The sequence below is a fragment of the Gavia stellata genome, chromosome 6, assembly GCF_030936135.1.
Source record: "Gavia stellata isolate bGavSte3 chromosome 6, bGavSte3.hap2, whole genome shotgun sequence".
Classification (NCBI taxonomy): Eukaryota; Metazoa; Chordata; class Aves; order Gaviiformes; family Gaviidae; genus Gavia; species Gavia stellata.
This window is the reverse complement of record NC_082599.1, coordinates 25,630,917-25,654,656: the sequence shown is the minus strand read 5'-3', so window position 1 is coordinate 25,654,656 and position 23,740 is coordinate 25,630,917. Positions and strand designations below refer to the sequence as shown.

At 38.2% G+C, this 23,740-nt stretch overlaps 1 protein-coding gene across 1 annotated transcript in view; it reads right to left on the bottom strand.

Moving 5' to 3' along the window:
• CDK14 (cyclin dependent kinase 14) overlaps positions 1 to 23,740 on the bottom strand; it is a 254,406-nt gene that overhangs the window by 46,512 nt on the left and 184,154 nt on the right. Inside the window, exons 12-13 of the mRNA XM_059818538.1 lie at positions 22,367 to 22,506; positions 18,151 to 18,297 (exon numbers count right to left, since the gene is read on the bottom strand). Of these exons, the coding sequence (XP_059674521.1) occupies positions 18,182 to 18,297; positions 22,367 to 22,506 (256 nt within the window). The 3' untranslated portion in view covers positions 18,151 to 18,181. The remainder of the gene's footprint in view (positions 1 to 18,150; positions 18,298 to 22,366; positions 22,507 to 23,740) is intronic.

The following is a 23,740-nucleotide window of genomic DNA, read 5'->3' as shown; positions in this document are numbered from 1 at the left end:
AAAATTAAGTTTACTTTAGAAAAGAAACCCCAATGCTTCGTTACACAGGAAAAAGTATAGTTCTTTTTACCATTTTTCCCCCCATTGCCAACATATTTTACGTCTTTCATGGAAAGTGAGGCATTTAAAAAGCATTGAAAGCAGTGACACAGACAACTGTTTCAATCTGTCAGACAGCATGGACAGACAGTAGGGATCATTTCGGAAAATAGGGCGGCCCCCCAGCGGCCTGACCTTCCTGGTGGGAAAGCGAACACAGCGCGGTGCTTGACAAGCTCGCCAACAAAGGAGTAGATTTAGTTCCCCCAAATTCTGACACGCTTCTCACAGGAAAAACGCAAACCGGGACGAGGAATCGTCGACTACTGCTAACAAAGGGTAATTTCTAATTGGAGATCGCACTGTTACTGCGAAACAAAAAGGAAGAGATGAAAAGTGAAAACATTACTTCACTACACGCAGACTGTAGCATTGGAGTGAGCCCGGTTCCTATTTTTCAGAACTGTTCAACTCCATACTAGATGCTATTCAAGATACTGGATCTATTCGAGCCCTCTGGATCTACGTACAGCTCCTGCTGCCTTCAGTGGGAACAGAGCCCAGGAATGGGAGCATTCGGAGATCTCCCTCTTTGTGTTACTAAAATATTATCATCAGCTATTCTTTAGAAGGGATGTTCGAATAAACCACATTCATTTTCCTGTAAGGTAAATGACATGTTTATTACCACCGCGGTCCGTCCTTTGTTTTCCCAACACCATGTTTTGGAGTATGAGTTTTTTATAACCAGTGAAGGCTGCACAAAGATGGCCAGCATGTGAGAAAGTCACATGAGTTTGTTTCCTTGAGGAGCTAAGAACCGTGGGAGGATGTTATAATTTTCTTATGAAGCAATAAAAACTTATGAGTTAATATAGAAGTAACTGTTTTGAAATTGCATACTACATTATACCCAGGTTGGATTCAAGCTAGTTGTCTCTGTAGGTAGTCAAAAACTACTGTACGGATAGCACTACTGTGCTTCCCAGCAGTAAATACACTCGTAAAACACCATACCTTATTTTCTACTACTCACATCAGCTGGAAAAATGTGAACACTTTAAGGCAGAAATTAAACTAATCAAAGAAGGTGTGAACTGCACATTGAGTGCCAGCTGATGCCTCAATTCAGCTCCCATTTTCGCCAAAATTTGATCTCCCCTTCCAGTTTTCTCTAGGGTGGAAGAGAAAGGGAGATGCTGAAATTCATTCAGGCTTTTCTTGAGTCCAGATGGCAGATAATGCTCAGCAAGCAACCGGATACAGCACATTTTCTATCAACCATCCCCCTTTCTGGCACTTGATTTTTAAGTTGCATCAACACTCTGAAGACGAGAGGTGCCCTGGTGCCCTATAGCCCATCCGTTGCAGACTTGCTTCTGCCTGGTGTTTCTGTGAGGTTTTATGACATCCATGTGGGAGCAAACAAGGCTAATAGATGATAAAGTATTTAATGATTCACATTCACCATAGCCGAACAAAAGCTAGGCTGAAACACCAGTGTCTGCCTCTGAATGAGCATAAGGAAGCATCTGAGGTTAAAAAAAACCCCAAACAAGTCACAGCATGTACATGTGAAAGCCAAATTTCATCATATGCATAGTCATTTACTAATATTAACAGGATTGTAATTTTTTCCCTAATTATAACTATTAAACAACTGCAGAGTGAACACAAATATATCCATACAGATATATCCAACCTCATATTCTTCTCTATCTTAGAAATTGCTACATGTTCTTTCCCAGAATTTGACCAAGCCTTCAAGATAGTACTCACCTTGGTTATAGAAAATTTAAGCTGTATTCAATCAAGGGCTTTGCTCTTTCTTACACTCACAAAGCATGACAGGGAAACATACATTGCTTTACAATGACTATTGGCTACAAAGCTGACGAGAAAATGAGCTAACTAAATATGTACGGATATATTTATAGAACAAATATTATAATATTATATAAACTATTTCCACAAGTAACGTGATCTTTACTGTGATCCACAGAAATAATTAAATATTATCTGAAATCATTAAGACTAAGGCAATCAGACAAAAATTACAGCAACAAAAAGCAAAAGCCATCTGTTTCAGGTGCTATGCTGTTAGATGGCCTATTTGGTCCCTAAATATTAATTATATCCCTGAGATGATGCAGTTTCTCCCATGTGAAAACCTTGAAAGGTGGTAGTATACACTGTAAGTGGATAGTCATTCCAAGGAGGAGCAATTTGCTTGCCAACACTTTTAAATAGGTTTTGTTTTTGAAACACAAATCACTTATTTTATCTGGAAAAGTTCTAGGAATGGACTGGGTCTGCTATGGATTATCTACAAAAGAGGTTTAGTTTGGGGCTTTCTGGCTCATCTCTCAGGTAAGAAAAAAAATTTACAAATGCAGAAGAGATCTTAGTAGAGACACAATCCTTTATCCTAACTAAATTTTAAAACACTGTTTTTAGTTGTCAGGAAACTGTCTATTTGCTTAACAAAGAACTGTTTTGGAGGAGGCAGCAAGAATTTGGCTGCCTATAAGCCTGAAGGGTATCTGATTTTTCTACTCTCTCAACTTTGAGAACATAATTCTCCTGTTTTTCTCCTAGTCTGAAAACATTTTGTGATATATGAGTTCGGCCTAGAAGTATCAGGGAACTTTGTCTACACCAAAAAAAGGAACTTTAGGGTATTTTGTGCAGATAATGAAAAGAACTTGTTCAGTTTTGCAGCATAAGTAATTTTTACCACACAAATTCCCTGCCTTTGTGTTAGCAAAGAGGAATACTTTGAGTCTTTCGGTTTAGAAGATCTTCAAACAGACAATAGTGTGTAAACAATCCCAAAGTACATAACTTTACCAGAACAACCTCCAGTCTGTGAGCAAGGGCTTCAGACAGGCCCCTTCATCAGATTTCCTTCTGCTCTTCACCCTGAACAAAGCCTTGGCTGACAATACCGAAATCTCCTCCTTTCTTCGGATTAAACCCCCTTTGCAAGAGAAGTATGCAAATGCTATACGTATTTCCCTTGCTGAGGCTACTCTAACCCAGCTATCTTTTCACTGTCTATTTTACTCCGGCGGACCATCCTACCGGCTGACAGGGAGACCAGCCTTCCAATTCAATATCTTTCACAACACTGACAGTTGGATGCTGGGGCCTGCCATGAACTCTAAAAGGAGCTCATTTAGTCATAATTAACTATTCCCTGCATATTTCCTAAGGTATGGTAATTGTGCTAAAAGCCAACAAGTGAAGCATTCATTCTGGTTTTCTTTTAAACTTTTATTTTTCCACAGTCTCTTTCTCCCCTCCTCCTTTAAGGAAAAAAAAAAAAAGAAATCTTTTCTTTCTTTCTTCTCCTCCTCCCTGGAAACATTTAGAGTAAAGAAAAGGAATGACGGTGGGGATAGGGAGCTGCAGAAAATTGTGATGTAGGCAGTTCAAAAGGCAAAGTCTGCCATACGATACAGGACCCCATGGCAGCACTGAGCTATTCAGCTGGGTAAAACATAAAGAAAAATGAAATGAGTAGAATAAAGCTATGTCATTAATACAGAATGATGGACATCCTATTTGGGTAACAAGAAGTCATGAATATACATTTCTAATTCCTTAGATATGGTGATAAGTGATGTCTGTTTCCATTAGCACCCGAGTAGATGTATTTGACCAACCTAAAATCCTCAAAAGTTATGCAGATGTAATGCACTTTACACACTATTTGTCCTCCCTCCCCACAACACATGCACAGACTGAGTCCCACCGCGTGCAGTGGGGGTTTTCATGCGAATAAGGTATGATGAATCCAGCCCTATATACAGACCACGTTTATCGCTGTTGAAATGGAAAGCCTTGGGAAGCTGACATGGTTTATTTACCTTAAAAGGCAAAATGTGACCTCATGTCTGCTCTTATCTGTTTTCTGGTTTAGGTTAAATGAAGGAAGGGCTGACAGCACTCTCCATTTACTTACTGACTTTGTGTCTGCTGGAATTCTGTTGCCTTTCAGAAAGTTTGGGACTTACAGGATACCTATCCATCATAAATGTGCGTAGTCCGTATACAAAAGCAAGTGACAACAAAGCTAAATCTCTTCACATTCCAATCTCCTTTCTGCTTGGATGTGCACCAAGAGCAAAGAAATCACCAGCTTTTGCAAAGAATGCATGATGGGGCTGGGGGATGTATGTGTGTGTGTGGGGGGGTTAACATTGCAAATTCAGCAACCATGCCAAAAGGGTCGAACACAGGACTGAGGTTCCTTATTATTATACAACATTTTTCCAGTGCCACAAAATATGGTAGACCTTCCAAGAACAAGGTCAGTAAAATTCGTGACCTACAGAATTTACATTCTAGGTTTCAGGTGTAATATAAGAAATAAAGTTAATAAACAAAGAAAGAGATCAGGGAGAGAGATGGCAAAACTTCAGACAACGAGGTCATGGGACAACTCATTTTACTTATGTACACTTATTAATGATTCTGGTTTCACTTTTTAGTAGCATCCACCTACCTTTAGCACATACCCTTATACTACATTTGCTTTAAACTTGTAGAATAGTTTAGAATAAAAAGACTTTGCGATTAATTTTTCTTCAAACACTAGAGTACAACCACCTTTTAAAGAATGAATCTTAATGTTAAAGAGTAAGCTGGGTAAAATGCTTCTAAAATCTTTTTCCCCTCCCTTTATTTTAGACTATACCAAATTTGTGGATCAACATGGTTTGCAATGGCAGGCAAAAACACACTAAGAGCCAAGTTGACAAGCTGTTGCTGGAAATCTTAATGGAATGTAATTGCATATAGTATTCAAATCAAGATGATCATCATGGTCTGGGATTTTTGTTTTCTTAAGGGAGGAGGTTTACAGCAGGTATTGTTTGTTTAACTTCTGTGCATTATCATGATCACAACACGCAGTGGATAACAACAGAAATTCAGAACATCCAGTAAAAGCTTCGCTCAATAGACAGGACCTGAAAATTTTGAAGCTTTCGCAATGTTAGCAAGAAACTATGCTTGTTTTCATGCAAATAAAATACATGAGAAACACCAAATAGGTAAGAATCTCTGCAGACTTCACCTGGTGGAGCTCCTGCTTTTTTGTCCGCAGTGTTCTAGCTGCTCTTGAGCAGCATCACTTCCTACAGTCCTGCAGCTGGAGATGTGTTTTCAACCTCTCATGCTTCTTTAAGGACCCATGCATTCAGACTGAGTTGCATTTACTCTCTGCCTTCCACAGTAACTCACAGAAAGAGGATTAGATTTCTAAATCACTCTGCTCCACTGAGGCACATTTCAAACATCTTTCTAATTCCCCAGGTGTGCTGCAGTTTCTCTACCCTGCATTTAGGAGTCTGGCAGAAGGAGAGATGACTACGTCCTGCCATCTGGTGACATAAGCAATACTGTGAGTTATTAGTAACGCTCCTACTTTCGATATCACACAAGCTGGTACAGTAGTTTCCCAGAAAACTGTGAGGTTTGGAGCTGATTTGGGGGAGTGAGGAGTACAGCCTACACAAGAGAGCAAGTCCAGGACTTGAAAATTCAGAAAGTCTCAGCTTTTCAGTTCTCTGAGGAAATATGGCAAGGGTTAATGATCCAGAAGCAATGCTCCATCTGCTAAGAAAAGCAAAATCAAGACTTATGCATAAAGTTCCTGGTCAAGGGTTTTGACAGGGTCAGGTCAAGAAATCTTCAATGTGCCTCAATCTATCTAAACATACCTCCTTAAAGAATTAGTAATATATGTAAATAGCTTGTGAGATATTTAATGTAGGGGTAAGACTTAGTTAAAAAAAAAAAAAAGAAAGAAAAAAAAGTGGTGAGGCAAAGTCTTAGGAGAAGGATTTTGAGAGAGAGATATCAGTTTACCGCAGCTCATGGTTAACAACACAGATGGCAAAGAAAATTAAAAAGTGAATGATATCAAAGTTAAGGACTACAGACACACACTAAAAAAATGGCATGGCCCAATCCTAGGTTCAACTTATGGATTGTTTTATACTGCCCTATTTAATTCGAAATATAATACATAAACCAAAAGTTGAAATGTTACTAATTGAACCACATTTCATCAACAGCTGTTCACGTTACATAGAGTTGTTTAGATGACCTCAGGCCTCACTGGATTTTTCCAACACTCTCTACACATCCACCTCCTAAAAAAAGACATAAGCAATTCATATAGCAAGTGTTTTTACACACAAGTAATGATAAAAGGAGTCACTGCCATGGAATATGGACCATGTGTTAGAGCTTCTTCCCGGCTGAAAAGTGATTCACAAAAATGGGTAACTTCACAGAACACAACTAGCAAGTTCCAGTGATTTCTCGGAAATTTGGGGGAGAAAAGATAAGATGTAAAAATCAGATGATTAATATGCGATTCTCCCACTCACTGCTCCTGCCTGATCTTCCCTAGAGAGTCAAGGAACAAAACAGGATTCATTTAGGATAGAAAAGTCAGGATTTGAGTGAATGACAAACAACTACAGGAAAAATAAGTTTGAGGGACAGTAAGGCATTCACTAATTCCTTCCTGGCTACTATTTTTCATTTGGATTATGAAGTTCCTAGAAGCTAAGAACACAGAGTCAGTTTTGAAAAACTAGAAGTTGTCTGGTTAAAAAAGAAATGAGAAGTAATGGTTAAATTCTTTCTTCTGTTTCAGGCTACACTTCTTTTACTTGCCAGAAAATGTAGATATGCGGGAAGTGTTAGTTGTTTGACTACTCTTCTAATTCTGAGTGATAACTTCTTTGGTCATGAACCTAGGACACACACAGGTCACTAACCTGGTCACACACAGTCCTACGAAACGCTTATCTGCACTTGCCTGTCTTCATAGCCAAAACATCCTTCTGCTTGTGTCCAAGCAGCAGCTGCCAGATGCAGATAGACGTGATAGCCACCGTAGGTCCCTCAAATATATCTCAGGGTTAAAGTCTAGCAGGTCTGTCCAGTGCTTACTGATCCTTGTCTTTATTCCATTGAGCTAACGGACTTGGAGATTTCCCAGAGAGCTTGCTCTCTTTTCCCAATAGAAGTCTAATTTTCAAACTCCATTCAAATCATTAAAACGTATGTCACTTCCTCAAACAAAGCACCAGAGCAGACATTGAGTAGTGAATACCTGCCGAACTTTTGAAAGTAATTTCCAATTTTTTACTTAAATTGTAGTTGGACACCTGGAGAGCACAAGGTGGGAAAAATTCTCCCATGAGATCTCCATAGAGGATATTTTTATTCCGATATTCTGCTCTCTTTATTGAGCTTTCCAAGGGACTGAGCCTGTGCATTCATTAGCACAGACTATGGCAGCCAATATTCACAGTGACTATCTGAAAGAACTTTGCACTAAAAAGTTATTTGAAAGGTAAAGAATGCCTCTGTTTACAGTGCTTTAGTAACTCTTCTTTTTGGCAAACTAGCAGACTGTTAATACTGAGCTTTTTATATGAAATACAAAACAGAAAACACTCATCTGTAAGTCTCTGTACAAATATTTTGATTAAGAAAGCCCTTTTAAAAAATCTGATTCTGATTCACATTAGGTGGAGAAAGGGAAATTCAACAGCCTGTGGTTACTCAATAAAGCAAACCCTGGCTACTCCATTACCAACTTTAAAACTTTGATGGATGGGAGAAAATGAAAGCTGAAAAAAAAATCATCAAGGATCTGAACACTAAGCAAACATTCCTCAGCATTCAACTGAGAGACTGCTTAAGCATGAGCTGCAAACTTCTGAGAGAAGTATACATTTAATATATAAAAGACAAAATTCCTTAACAAGAAGAGATATAGTTTGCAAAATAGTTCTTCAGGAACAGCTTGCAGCCTTTAAATCTCATTTACTCAGCCTGAGATGGTATTGTTGTGTCTACGTTAGTTTTGATAAGGGAGCCAGTCCTACTCCCATTGAAGCCTATGGCATTCTCCCATTGTCTTCAGGAGGAGCAGAGCTAGACTCGAAGCCTCACAAAGATACCACGATAAAAGACTCCAGAAGGTACCATGATCCCATCTTATTTTCTTAACATTTCCTAAAAAAACTACAGGGGAAAAAAATCTATGCAGTTAATTTCTACTGATATGCAATAGGCCTTTTATATGAAAATACAGACCAGTGAAGCAAATGAATGGTTAGCAACATTAATAGCCAGGGGCTAGCTAAACTGCCTGGGATGAAGAGTTTGCCTGCAATTTTACCACTACAGAATGTCTCAGAGAAGACTAAGCATTTTGTAATGCTGATATTTTATATAAACATTCTTTAAGTCCATGACAGCCAGCAGACCCTGTAGTCTTCATTTCAGATTACATTTTATGCACTAAACCTAAACGCTTTATTTATTTTTAAATCCATACTTTCTAAGGGTATGTAGCTTTTCCTCGAAATAAAATTATATCATGCAACTGGAACTGCATTCTGATTTTATGCAGTCTGACAAAGCATTAAAAATGAGCTCTGTTGTAATTCAACTTGCAACAGAAACATGTCTTTTTACAACAGCAGCTTGCAAAAAACCCCCAACCCCATTGCATCCAGAAAACAAAACACTGCCCCGTGTTAATAATGAATGCAGCTCATATCTACCACGTTCTGTTAAATTGCTAAAATTGCCCAGATAAACCATTTGAGAGTACGTCAGGTTTAATTAATACAACATGACCTGATCATTTCCACAGTTGGGAAGAAAGAAGTTGGCATTCTTTAAATCCAGAGCTCAACCTGGAGATTATGCTAAATTGCTTCATTCATAGTCCACACTCCTCCGCACATGTCAGGAGGACAGCGTTTGTCCCCTCTAGTGATAAACAAATTATACATGAAATCAATTCCACTTCACAATAATTTTCCCTATTGGGTATTATCTTTCCTCCTCTGCTCCCTCCAGTTAAGCTTGCATCCTGTAACTTGCTAATGAGCTGGGGGCTTTCTGTTCCAGGTGGCACCCCCTGCCTCGAAGTCATGACATTTCCCATTTCGAATGCTGCTGGCATTTTTCGGCAGCTCCTGCTAACTAGCCTTTTTGACCTGCTCGAAGAGGAACTCATCTGATCGAATCCTCTAACCTGCCAATCATGCCAGCAAATGATCTTCACAGTCACTCCCAAGGCAGGAGGGGGAAAAAAAAGGGAGAGCAAGAGAGGGGGAGCGAGAGAGAAAGCTAGCAAGAGAGTGATGGAGTAGGCAAGCAGGCAGCCTCTGCAGCTACCTAATGAGAGTACTTTCAGTCTCCGAGGCAGCTGAAACATTGAAAAACTGGTGGGAAAATTAGGACAGAACTGAATGCCTGGTGCTGTAATTACTGATTTCTTTCCACCTTGAGATCATTTTGAGAGCAATACCTCCGAGATGTGCCATTTTCTGAAGAACACAAGTTAATTTTACCACATAAATAGAAAACAGATCTATTTTTCCCTGCCACCATCAATATGCAAACCTCATAATTCTGCTCTGCCAAATGGTGTTCTTTACAGAATTAACAAGGAGCTGTAAGCTCGTTAAATGAGTGTCTTCACCTAGGGATGATTATGAATTTTTTTTTTTTTGTAGATGCAAGCCATAAATAGCATTTTTAACCTAATTTAAATGCTGGCAACATTTACACCTCTGTATTTACAAGTGTCGGCACACCGATACATAAAACAACAAATACAGTGTCTACATAGTCTAGATGTGACTTTGTGGGCTGAAACTAAGCAGAGTCATGATAATGACTCAGGTGTTTTGATTTTGTTCATGTTATGATGTGACAGATTACTCACTGCTGAATCTTTCAAGCACACAAGGACAGATTTCATTGTATAGGTTTTCTTTGCCTTCAGCTAAGTAGTTTTGTTCTTAATCAAATGTAGCAGGTGGACTGTAAACTAAGTAGATTTTAATACACATGCAATGCACATACTGAACAAAAGAGGTATTAAAAGCAATTGTACAATAAAAATTTCAGGGAGAAAATTTAAATAAAAAGGCTTATACCATGATATTACATGCTGTGACTGTACTGTTACAGTACACATGCCAGAAAATATAATGCACAATCATTCCTTATATTAATGTCAAAAGACGGTTACAGAAATGGCTGTACAGAATTAATAGCTACGTGCTAATGGCAGAGAATGATCACCCATAGATACTAATTCAAAATACATATATGCTCCAAAACAACATTAATAATTTATAACAAGACCACAAAATTATGGCATACCCAATTCTGTTTCCGCTTCTTAAAATATCTGAAGATATTGTTTCAATGTTATTCTTCTATATTATATATTTTTATTGAAGAATTTAGTATTTTTTCCTGAATTATTTGGGTTCTCCTCCTCAGACTTTTCATAGCAATTTAACAATAGGAGCATGTGGGAAACCCATCAGCACTCACACCAGCTTATGGGGCAGAATAAATTAATGTATTTTTATTAACTGAGTTGTAAACTATTGCTGCATTTTTAGGCAAGAATCTCCCCACAACTAGGAGTATTCAGTGCCCATTTACTTTAATGGCTGTTGACTTCAGAGCCAATTTTGCAGTTGTTGGTTTAGCTTCTTTGCTTCATAGAGAATCAGGCAATGTAAACTACAAGCTCAAAACAGCAACACAAAGCTCGCTCTCCACGGAAACAATTCTGGTATATGGCATTACTAAAATTAATTTCGTGTTTACGATTTGGCTGCAAGTAAAATGTTCTGTCAATTTTGAATGCTGCAAGTGATGCCTGAGAGGTGATGCTTCTCATTAGCTTTGCTGTCTCTCTGGGTTACGGGCCATGTGTCAGCACTGGAAGCCTCTGCTTTGTCTGGAAACCTCAGTTTCTCCCCTTCAGTGGTTCCACTTTTCGTCTTAGACAAAGCCTAACTGAAGAGTCACGTGAGGAAATAATCCTAAAGGAGAGGTGACTGTCCATGGGAGAATAGGGAGAGTTTAGACCCGCTTTTGCCTTTCTCCCAGTCATTGTCATTTATACATTGTCCTCTCTGCATTCAAATGTCATCCCAGACTATCAGCCCACTGCAACTCAAACGGCCTTTCATGCCTAGACACTACTTAAAGCATCAACGGACCACAAAGACCGTCTAGTGGGAATCGCTTGCTATCCTAATAATAATACAATACAGTGCAACTTATGGCACAGAGGATTCCACCTTTCATCGCCTAAACTTAAGAATTTAAGAAACTGGAAAGACAGAAAAACAGTGCTGCAACTGAGCACATCCATTCATGCAAATATCACTAATATCTTTCCTACAGCATAAGCGACTGTTAAATTAAAAACCTCTACACTAAAAATTATTTGAAAATGAATCTTCACAGTGCTGAAGGCAAGTTATCATGCATTAGAAATGAACTGAAAATAGGCTCCAGACTATGCAATGGTACAAGAAAATATGATATTGTCCCTTGACAAAAGTTCATCCGTAATAGTAGTAATGCTTCCTTTTTCTTCTGCCAGCTCTGCAGCTGATTTGGCCACGAAACATTGCAACTTTAAAAAAAACCATGCCAGTAAGTGTGTAGCCACTAATTTCACACAAAATAGCATGGAGTATATAATTGCAAGGAAGACTTCAATCTCTCCTAGCCATGGAGGTTTGAAATACTTGTCCTACCAAACACAGTAGGTAATATAATAAATGTGACGTCCTCCTCTCTCTGTCCTGCTTCCTTTCTTTTTGTCTTCTTCCTTAATCCCTAAAGAAACTCCCAAACTACCTCTCCTCCCAGAATCCTGTCCATGATTTTAGAAATCCTGTTCATGCTTACTGATTTCCATCTACGTATTTCCAGGCCTAGATGCTGTCCTGGTCTCTCAGTCTACAGATCGGACAGGCTCTCGGCAGCAGAGTTCAGCTGGCTTCGCGAGACCATGGGGGGGCCTTCACTGATTCACTTCCCATACCTCTGTGCCTTAGGTTACCAACTCTGAACAAGGCTTTTTATCATGAAAGGCAGGAGGCTGCATATTCTGCTACTTATACTGAGTGCAATTAAGTGAGAGTGCATTTCACATGACAGCAGACAAGGCGAGCTATTACAGTACTGACACAGGAACACCATTGAACATATTTTCAAGTCCCACCAACTCCCTGATCAGGTGGCGGGGTCCCTTTACTGTGGCATACTGGGGGACCTGATGGATTTCTGTAGGGATAGTTGCTCCATCCTCAGTCACTGTCGCTTAAGGGAGATGGGGGGTTTTATGAGGACAGCCTTGCACTGGCCAGCTATTTGTTCAGTCCATTTCACCCTCTGCGCAGAGTCTACTGAATACAGTGGGCTTTCCTTTATGGCTGAATAGAGGGCAAAATTCAGTCTCTAACTCTCATTTTAAACTAATAGGAAAAAGATCATAAATTCTTAGATATTAAGAGGAGAATGTAGTCCAACGACTGGAGTTTTTCTGTTGTGTGTTAAATTTAGGGCATATTCTATCAGTGTGGTGATCTTGTTCTTTGGTATTAAGTAAAGCACAGATGGAACAGTCTCATAAAACCATTATGTTGTTAACATACGAAAATAACGGCACTAAAAGTAATAGACAGCCAAAAAATATCTTGGATCCTGCAGTTATCTTTCACAGCTTAATACTAATTTAACATTTTACAAAATTGATGTTACAATTTCAACTCTGTTTAGTACTGTCATTACTGGATTCAAACCCAAATTACTTTCAGCTGCCCACTACAACTGCATCTTATTAGCCTTTTCACAAAAGCCAATTTATGCAAATCCAGTATTAGTTAAATAATTAAACTGACCCTCAACACTCATGTATAGACATTGTCTGGCACTAAAAGATGCAAGAGAAATTTAAACCTCCCATCTTCAGCACTAAGGCCTCCATCTTTTCAACTGCAGCAGCACAATGACTGTTTGTACACATCTCTTTGAATCCATCTATTAAAAAAAAAGTGCATTTAAAAATTGAAACTGTTAACTGCTGTGCTTTTGTAACTCTGCTTGTCTCTCCCAAGCCAGGTTTGCACTGAATTTCAAGATCTCGCACCTATAAAGCACTACTGGCTACTTTCAGCTTTTGATTAAATCAACAATGACAGAATCTGGCTGACATACAGTCACTCAGTTCAGAATTTCTCTTTTATGCAGACCTTTTTCCACTGTAATTACTACAGTTTTATTCCCTGAAGCTGGAGAGATGAAGACTTAGAAGCACAGTATACAGTTTTCCACGGTGATTCAGCAACACTGGGATACCCAGGACAGAGTAAATGCAGGGGAGTAGTGAATGAGAATGACTTTTCAATGCTGACTGCTGGACACATACTCTGCAGGACTATAGCTTCCCTGCGGCTCAACTAGGGCAAAGCAGGCAAAAATTATGTTCCCACACAGCAGTGCTGAAGAGGCAGTCTTACACAATTTGTAAATGTAAAACTGATCATGACAAACAAAAATGACACTATTTGGATGGGGATACAACAGTCACCTCTCTAGCTAGCAAAGAGAAAAAGGCATTTTACGTAATGATTATGTGCTGCTGAACATCCCTGGTCACAAGCAACCAAATCAGTAAAGCTAGCACTTTTTGCTGTTATAGTGGTTACTGTCACCTATTCGGCTTTATTCTGTTTCACACAGCTGAGCTGACCCAAATGACGCCATCGTCCCTTCGATTGGCTGGGCTGGTGTCAGTTGCTGGCTTAAATTGTCGCAGAAGAAAGAATTCAGCATCCTGCGATTGAAATTCAGGATTGCTCAGATGCATATGCGTGTGGTGAAGCAATACAAATAAAGACCACTTTTTGTTTTGCTCCAGTGAATTGTCAAAGAGATTTAGAAAGCCAGGGGATCTCATTATGGTAATACAGGTTAAATACTTTAAAAGCATATGGTGTTACCATCCTGAATGAAGCTGTCCCTGCTGGCTCTGGGAAGCAGACAACAGGCCAGAAACCCATCTCGTGTCTCTGGTCCACCAATGGGAACTGGGAATTATAAATCACCACGAGAAAACATTGCGTGCTATCTGGTATCAGGTAATGCCTTGTCTTTTCAATTACAATTTGACTCATCCTTCTTCAGAAAGAAACAAGCTCTAGCCATGTATTCCACTGGCCAAAGGAAAAAGCACCTCTATAGTTTCTTATGGTCCAATTCATGTCTCAATAAAACATCTGTAGAGACAGGTGAATACAATGTACAATATATCTCAACAGTAGATGTAGAAGTGGGGAATACTTCCACAGAGATGCTTACTGTCCCTGAGGAAACAAAATATCAGTGAAAACAATCAGGCACAAAATAAAAATGTTTTGCTTTGTCACAAAGCTTTAAAGATGCTTGGTTATGGCCAAAAGATTTCCTTCCTTTCTCCCCCAAAGGCTCCATCTAATTCACTGCTTTACACAGATTCTTCTGTGTAAAATGGAACTCATTACCACATATTTGCTAACCTTCTCCAGTAGGGAGCAGTCTCAAAATTGACCTTGGTAACTTCAGATGTCGGCTCTTTTCCCACGGGCACTGAAATAACATGTTGTCTCTCTCTTGGAGCCCATGACAATGACACAGTGTAGTCCACAAAGACCCTATTAGTAGTCTGGGTCTGACAGGGGTTATCTAGGTTTTCAGAAACATGTCCTAGGTTACTGCTATTTCAGGGAGTTTTTTGGATCTGGAGGCAGCTATGCTGCAGACAGGTAGCTGAAGCACTACAATATTTCAAAAACAGTAGAAATTCTCAGGGATGGACCAGTTTCTTCAGCTGCTCCTTGCAGCTATTTCTAAGGGCAGCAGACAAGCTCTAACAAATTATGATGGAGCCATTTACAAAGTTACTGCCTTTAGCTCCTCTCCTTCACCAATCTGCCAGAAATTGCTGCTTCCAAAGTTGGCAGATGATGATGTTTGCCCATGTCTCAGCCACTCCTGGGCAAAGCCCAGTCTCTTTGCTTTCCAAAATCTAAAGAAAGGTGGATTTAATTCAGGGGGTGTACTATTAGGGCAGTAACATCTGGCAAGCATGTGGAGAGAACAGCAGGAGGCAATAATTTCTTAAATTATCATAGCAAGATTTGGCACAGCTTCTTTGTTAGCACTCTCAATTTTATTCCCTATTCTACCCTGAAAAAAGCAAATTATGAACACTTGGCAGGAAGGACTAGACACAAGACATAAGACTGGAATTTCCTTCAACACCATCAAGGTTCTGAAGGTAGTTGAAGATGGTTCCTTGTTTGGGTTTTTTGTGCGTGTCTTCTAATAAATTCCTTTACAATGTATAAATGTATAAAAATACGTAAAATATATAAAAAATAGAACCATTCCCCTCCATACATGTGTCAGGGGATTTAGAGAGCAACTATCTACAAATTTTTCTCTTTCACAGCTTCCTGATGGATACTGGAATACTTCAAAATTCCAGCCCTTCCTAACTTCCCTACCACCTCTATATATCCATAAAGTCAATTGAAGAAGATGGCTAAAACAGGTATGTACCTGCCTTGTCCGGGAGACAAGCTATAAGTATTTGTTTGCCTCTGGTTTTTTTCATAATCTGATCTATTTCCTTGCAATATTGGCAACTTTTAATTTTCCTTTATCCCCACTAGCCGTGATGTTATCTGACTGTTCTCTTCGACAATTTAACAGCTCATTTTGTTTTCCTCCATCCCTCTAATTCTACTCGTCTCGCTTACCTGTTAACTTCATGGCCCTGGAGAGCTACTGTCATCTTTCTTTTTGCTTTTCATGCATCTTTTTGCTTCACTGAGCCTTGTGAATGGAGACTTTAACTGAATATTTCATCACAAATACCCCTTCCTTAATGCTACTATCCTGCTTACTGCAACTCTAGTCTTCTGCTAGAGTAACTGACTCAGCTCCTAACTCATTCATTTTACTGATTGAACATCCTACTTGCCAGTCACTGCTCAACTGCTTAAAATCACAGCCACCTGCTATTCAGATTAAGCCTTCACCAGACCCCCTTTTCACATTATCAAAATAGCAGTCTTTTTTCCCAACTCCTTTCACTCTCCACACTGACTTTTATTTCCTCTTGCTTGGTGGTCGCATCCCTTTAAAACTTTCCACCCATCCCAACAATTCCTCACTGAGGTCCACGTTCCATGTCCACATTTCTTCTGCCTCCCCTGCTATTCTAATTTAATCTCATCAATCCCCAGCTCTCTGCATTGTATAAGTAAGAGGACTTCTGTTTGGTACTAATACTCTTCCAGTATGATCTGCTGCTCCCCATCTTATACCACAAGTCAAATACTACAACCAGGAACTGATCTTTTATTGCACTGTAAGCACCTAACACAACAAAGTCCCAAGCCACAATGGAAAACTATAATCAATGAAGTATACATGTCACAACTTAACATTTGTTAAGTGCCTCCAGATCTTAAACAATGAAAGGTGCTATTCTGTGTTAAAGCTGTAGTTGAGCAGCCACAACAGTACAGCGATGTACGTCAAAGGTACACATGGCTCTCTCTTTCTGCTTACATATAAAATTTTAAAAAGTCATCTATATCTGCTTAAATAGATATTCAGTAAGGATGATCAAATGGTTCTCTTTTGTGCTATTTTACATGTTTGTTTGCAAATACAAACTTTCTATTGCATGTTGTATAAATGAAAAATTACATTTGTTTGGAAGCAACAGAAAGGAGATTCTGTACATGAGAAATGAGATTCTGTACATAAGCTTCCATACAAAAGGACTTTAGCACAGATGGGCACATTCTAAATTTACTTTAGATGGATGATATGTCACGTTAGAACAGACAAGGTTGAGGAGATGTCTGCAGGGACACAGCCCCAGGAAAAAGTAGGGATTAGCTTGTCAATAAAGATGTAAACAGACTGCTCTGAGGCAGCCTCATTTCTGACATTAGAAAATCTTAAATGGTTTGCTGGCAAAGAGCATGTGAAAAAATTGGGGCAGGCTGTCAAGACCAAACTCTATTAATTTCAGTTTTTCAGTAGTTGCTGCCTGTCAGGCAAACAGCCTCCATAACACTACAGGGTTAAAAAAAATTGCATATAAACATACAACAGTAAAGCTGAATATAATTAATTAGAGAAAGTTATATCTGATACTGTAAAAAGCAGACTTAGGTAAAGATACACTTAATGAGAATATCAAGTACATTTATATGAGACTATACCTTTGAATAGGTACATGAGCAGCATGTGCATTTATCTCAGCTCGTAGAACTTCCATAACAAGCTGTTACAATGGACTCAAGTTGCAAAAGCAGCCATGACTTTAAAAAAAAAAAAAGGGCAGGTCTAGGTTTTTGAATGAAACAAATCCGCACTTTGGGTACTTTGTGAAACACTGCGAGTACGAAACTATCTAGAGAAGCATAATAAGCAAAGCAGCTATATAAGGGTATACTGCTAATCTGGAAGAGTCTGTCAAGTGGTAAATCCCACTGAACAAACACTGGCATGATGCACATGGGCAGAAGAGAGTTAATGCCGTGATATAACAACCACCATTCCCTTACTTTAAAAGTTAGTAAGTAGCCTCTCTACTCACATGCCCTTCCCAGATTCTGTTCTACTCTTAGAATATCTGAAGTCATATCACACTATTTCACTGCTGAATAACCAGGATTAAAAAGATGGGGTTTTGAATGAAAGCCATCCAAGACCAAAACCAGTTCTAGCAGATCCAGTGAAAAAGATCAAATTTATTACCAGGACAGCACCTCTGCCTCCATCATGAACCTCCTTCTGCTATCAAGGCTACCAAACCTACTAAATGAATAATTTTTTGTGCTTGCTCCAAAGTTTAACAACAGAACTGGCAAGAGATATTTTATTTCTCCATATCTTACCAGGGAAAAAAAAATATCAGTCCAAATTAAAGCAACCTAGTGTTTAATCTGCTCTCACCAACTTCTGCAGTATTTTCAACCTGTCAGTGACATTGATCCTGCTCACAAGGGCAGGAACTTACACTCCTCATATTGACCATCTATACTGCAAAAACAGCTTATCTGCCCGAACGTGAGCAATTTAAGAAACGTGCGGTTGAATTTTATATTTTGTTTCTCTAAAGAGAACTAAAGTAAAGAGTATTTTCAAAGATAGCTTCCAATAATCATGTCTTACCTGCATTATCAGTTGTGAACGTAGGTACTCTTCAATGTTTGCTGTTTGATACACCTTTGCCATAACTATTGTTTTTTCCAAAGACTCTCATGCTTTCTCCAGTTTCTGGCTGTAATCTTACATTCGGTACAGTAAAAATAGAAGACACTGCAAAAAAGAATGTCAGTTCAGAAACTCTGATTTTTTTCCATAAAAGTAGTAATTTAAAAATAATTAGTTAATATATATGTCAAACACAATACTGAGTAAATATATACAGCTTTTACATATACCATCTATTTTTACAAGTAAGCCCTGTAAAAATTCTGACTGGAAAGAACCTGCATGCATGATGATGGAAGATGTATGATGCAAACATTCTAAGTCGCATTCATTTAAAAAAACTGTTTCCGGGGGTGTGTGTGTTCGTTTGCTTGTCCTTACATTGCTATATAATTAATATTTTCCATTTGAAAATTTCCTCTCTGATAGCATTTAGAAATAAATAAGAATGTGAAAAAATGCAGCAAGGTTTTTCCATAAGTTGATATCATTGTCAAAATCCTGATGCCAGTAGAACTGAGATATCTTGTTTTACTTTATTTTATTAGCTATTAAAGACAACTAGGCTTGTTAAAAATATCCCAACAACTCAAAAAGCTTTTACATAAAGCAACCCCCTTCTGCATGAGCTAGAAAAAACTTGAAGATTTCCAAATAACACCAGGCAACTAATTATTAGTAGACATGATGATATTAATCACAGGGATCAAACTCAAAATGGTTAAGGACTCACACATTGGTGATACGAAAACTCATTTTTACTTAAGATGCCTCAAACTGGTGGGGAAAAATCACCGACTTTTAATAGCTTCCGAGAACAAATGTCCATATAAAAATATCCTTGGAAAGCTGCCACTGTGTGATTGCATGAGAAAATGTTAATAGACTGTCTGTTTAAAGAACTGATCAGGGCCAGAACAGTTTTCCTTGTTTTCTCACTAACAACTAGCATAGCTGTAAGTTTTCGGAGCTACTCTTTCATTTTTATGCATTTAAAAGACCTAGTTATTGTTTTATATACAAGATCTTCCCACTCTGTCTTTGACATCTCAACTTGCATTTGATATTCTGCTATCCTTGGTAACATACATTATGAATGGCATATATTCTATGCAATTAATTCAATATGAGTTCTCAAATATGAAAACAGAAAAGGGGGAGGACTGACTAATCTATAGATTACTGCTCAGGTCTGAGAGGAATGAAGGCTGTGTTTCTTCACCAATGGTATTTTATTTCAAGACAATATTTTTTACCAGAATTGCACAACTCTTACCTTTTTAATGTAATATTTTTAAAAACTGGAAGTGGCTACATGGTAGACAGAGCTCACCTGGAAATTGAATTTCTAACTCAATTCTAAATCTAACCTTGACTTGAAACGAAACTGAATCAAAAATCAAAATTTTGCTTCTCATATAAACTCATTTTGCACATATTTTTAAAATAAAACACAAGATCAGAATGTTCTCCTGTAAAATATTACATAGAATATAAATTCATAGTACTAAAGTCAAAACAAGAAGAGAAAGTGAAACACTTCTTTTTGACTTTTTCTATGTAGGCAAAGTCACCATACTTTTGTGAAATACTGTGATTCCAAAGAAACAGTATTTTCTTATAGAAAATCATTTGACTGATTTTTTTCCTCTCTCCCTTTCTTCCTCCTCACCTGGGAGTCTTTTCTTGTTTTTTAGTGCTATATCCCCAAATTTGCAATTCAGCACTAGGAGTAAATTGGACAAAACATATCCCATGATGAATACATCAGAGATTTGTAAAATCGCAGTGGTGTCTTGATTAGGAGGCAGTAGATTTTGTGTGTACACACACTTCTGTTGTGCACAAAGTCTCAATGTATTTATACCTACATTTAATTAACTGTCAATAGCAAGTCCTTCCCAATGTAAAATATTAACCCAGAGAACTAGAATCAAAAAAGCTGGTGATTTAACTACACAGTAAAAATTTTCCCAACTCTCCAAAGTATATGACTTCTTTGTTTTGTAAATATGTTTACAAGTATATCCAAGTCATACTAAATAGAAATGATTGTAGTATTTGATACTGGGGTTGTCCTTTCTTGCATCTGGATTTATGCTTCATAATGATTATCTACTAGACACAGAAATAGTCTTTCTGTAACTCAAAATTTTACTGGAGGCATTTAGAAGAACCTTGCTTTAAAATATAATGATTTTTCATCTTTATTCTCCCCCCTTCAAAAGGTTTCACTGCTCCTGATGTTTAACGTTATGCAAAGACGTGTTTCTGCCAATGAATATCGCCTTATGGTTATGCTTCTGCAAATAACCTGCTGTGAGCTGATAAAAGGATTAATGCAGCCAAAATTCTTAATCTGTGAAATTACAAATTAAATTCTCATATTAAAAATACCACCCTGAGGTATTTTTTGTGGTTTTAATTCCCCTCTGGTGTTCTGCATACATTGTGCTTGTTAATGACTAGGACAAGACTGTCTCTGTTGGCAGCCTGCTGCAGAGTGATAATGTGTAGGCATTTACTTCACTGATAGAACTGGATTTAACCACTGACTGATAAACTAAGTGGCAAGTGGGTAATAAGTCCATATTAACAGAAAAGCACTACTGCAGAATTCAGAATTCAAAATCCTGGCTAGACTAAATCACACAGTCAGAAGGATTGAGATGTCACCACTACAGAGTGATTTTTGTTTTCCATTTAGTGGAAAAAGGATAAATGAACTGGCATTCTTGATGCTTCATTAGTCCTGAAGAAATGAATCTCTTTGCATCAGTTTCAGCAAAGACAGACTTTCAACAGCAGCCTTAATTTACACTATAAGCTGAAAATTCAAAGGATGCAAAGTACCGCAGTCAGCAAGCTGAGTGGTGGGTTAGCATGGCAGAGGAGGAAACTGGGAATCTTTTTGCACAGCAAGGACACTGTCTACGACAGAGCCAGTGATGGACAAAAATTAGTGGTGCTAGTTTGATTTTAATGTTAATATTCTACAAATGGGAGACTGCTCTTCAGAGCAGAGTCAGGAGTAGGGTACTTGGACAGTCAGGCCACAGAACCAGCTCAAAATGTTACTACAGCAGCTGTCGAGGATGGAAAAGATAAACTTTTGGGAGACAAAAGTTTTCATACTGACACATGTAAACAGAATCTATTGTGGATTAATATTCAGCAAGGGAGCTCAGTTTTTTACAAGCAGACTTTAAAATCAGCCATAGTTACACACACAGGTGCCATTGTTGCATCTCCGAACTTTTTGCCTTGGAGTACTGGATTTAGATCTTTTGCTAATGGATGTATGCTTGAAAGCAGAAAGTAACATACATTGTTCTAATGCAAGCATGCTTCTTTTCACCACATTGAGTTAAAGCGAAATGCTGATTGTTATTCCCCTGTGAAAGCTATTTTTAATAACAGAACCTTCTCTGAATCAAAACCATCACGCATGATAATATTTTTCCCCAGAATAAATAGTAGTGTGCTTTTAAGACTGGAAAAAGATACGGACATGTATGATATGAATGATTTACAATTATTAAAGAGATAACTGATAGCATACATGATGATAGGAATATTTTTGCCAAGTCAACTGGAATGCATTTTGTTTAATAAAAGAAATAAAAAGATGTATGTAAATACTGAAAGCATTCTTAGTTAATAATATCATCTGCCTCCTCTTCTTACGTAGTTTAACTCAGCAAATTAACTGATTGTCTTTGTGTTTCTCAGACTTCCGAATGCCAGGTCCTTTCTTAAAGGTTACTGTTATAACAGATATAGATTCTTTGAATCAAACACGGCTGGATTTTTATCCTGTACACTGCAGCTAGTTAAGTACTGTATGTTATAACATGAAAAACGCTAAATATGCAAATTGTATGTTTCTTTTTGCTTTATGACAATTCAGATAATTCTGTTGGCTACACACATAATCAAATACAAAGATAGCTGGCTGCAGACTGCAGAGAAGAGATAGCAAAAAAAAAAAGAATGTATTTTTTCCTGTGTCAAGCTAACTATGTAAATTCAAGCTACACAATTACACTCACATATTTTGTGCACGGCTGTGTATGTGTATGAAGCCGTCTGCATGTGAGGGTTAGCATACACACATGCATCTGTATGAACCAGCATCTTTGTTTTTAATCGATTCGGAGGTGGTTATACTCACTGTCAGTTAACTCCCATAGCCGTGGGGGCAGATCACTGAAATACTCATGGCTCAGGGCTGCCTGTGCTGACAGTCTGTTCTTTGGGAAACACTGGAGTAGTTTGGAGGCTAGATCTTCTGCATGAGTCACATAGCTCAGCCTGAAACACAAACAAGAAGGTTCTTCTGAAAAACAATCTCATTATTCTGTTTACTAATTCCATCTGCAGTCAGCGCAGTTGAAACACCAAGTCTTGCTAGCCAGGATAAAAACAAAGTCTGTTTGGGAGCACTACTGGGAAAGCGATTCCTCAGGTTAGGGAGTCAATTAATTATTTCTGGATTGAAAGCTCAAAATGAATACAAATTTTACAAATACAGAGCATATAATATACCATATCACATATGCCCTGCCTAGTACACTAAAGGATCATGAGCAACAGCATCTTGAAAGCAACTGTTTTGATTCTTCCCTTTACATTTTATTGAGCATACTGACAGACTGAAAATTTACAGTGCTGGAAACAAATGGTTATTACTATCTAAACCCATGAAATCCAAGCTTAAAATAAAAGTATTCATACAACTTCGTGAAGTATCAAATTTTAAAATCCAACGATGCTTCACACACAGCATACGCATCATGTTTCGTAAAGACATTTGTCTTTTGGGAAGCACTGACTTCTTATTTTTTCATCTATTCACACAGCAGGGCGCTGACTCTTCATTAGGTGTTAATGCAATACAAACATTAAATTGTGAGTGAGTGAATGATCTTTTCTAAGCTACCTAGGGAAGTCTGAGAAAACTCATTGTTTCACTGGGAGCTATATGCTTGGGAATATTGTAAGAAAATATAAACTAAAAATAATAGATTTGGAGGGGAGAGAGTAAAATGGTAATCAGCAAGATGTGGCTTGGGTCTAGTAACCTGCAGCTGCCTCTTAGGTTTCCAAACCCACCAAACTTATCGTAATATGCAGTTGGAAAAGAGGTTCTGAATCTTGTCGACATTGGGTTGCTATTATTAGTAGGTAACTTTGTAAATTCAACTATGTCTTTGCTCAGTAAAGATGTCTTGTCAGGTAAAAATGCCAAAGCGTATAAAAGGTCTCTTATTTTTCAATGCACTGGTTTCCCAAAACAGATAGAGTAGACTGCAGTCCAGAATACCGCAGTATTTGAAAAAGATGGTGTTATCCTCTAAAATCAATAATCCTACACCATATTTCATGCAAATGTTCATTTTTGTTCAGCTCAAGCTGACTTGCTGGAAAGCCATTCAAGGAAGATGCATTAAACAGCTACTCTTTTGTTTTCACATACTTAATATTGGGCTCACATGGCATAATTTATAAGGGTCAATGTAGGCACAGGTGAAAGCTATCTCTCCAA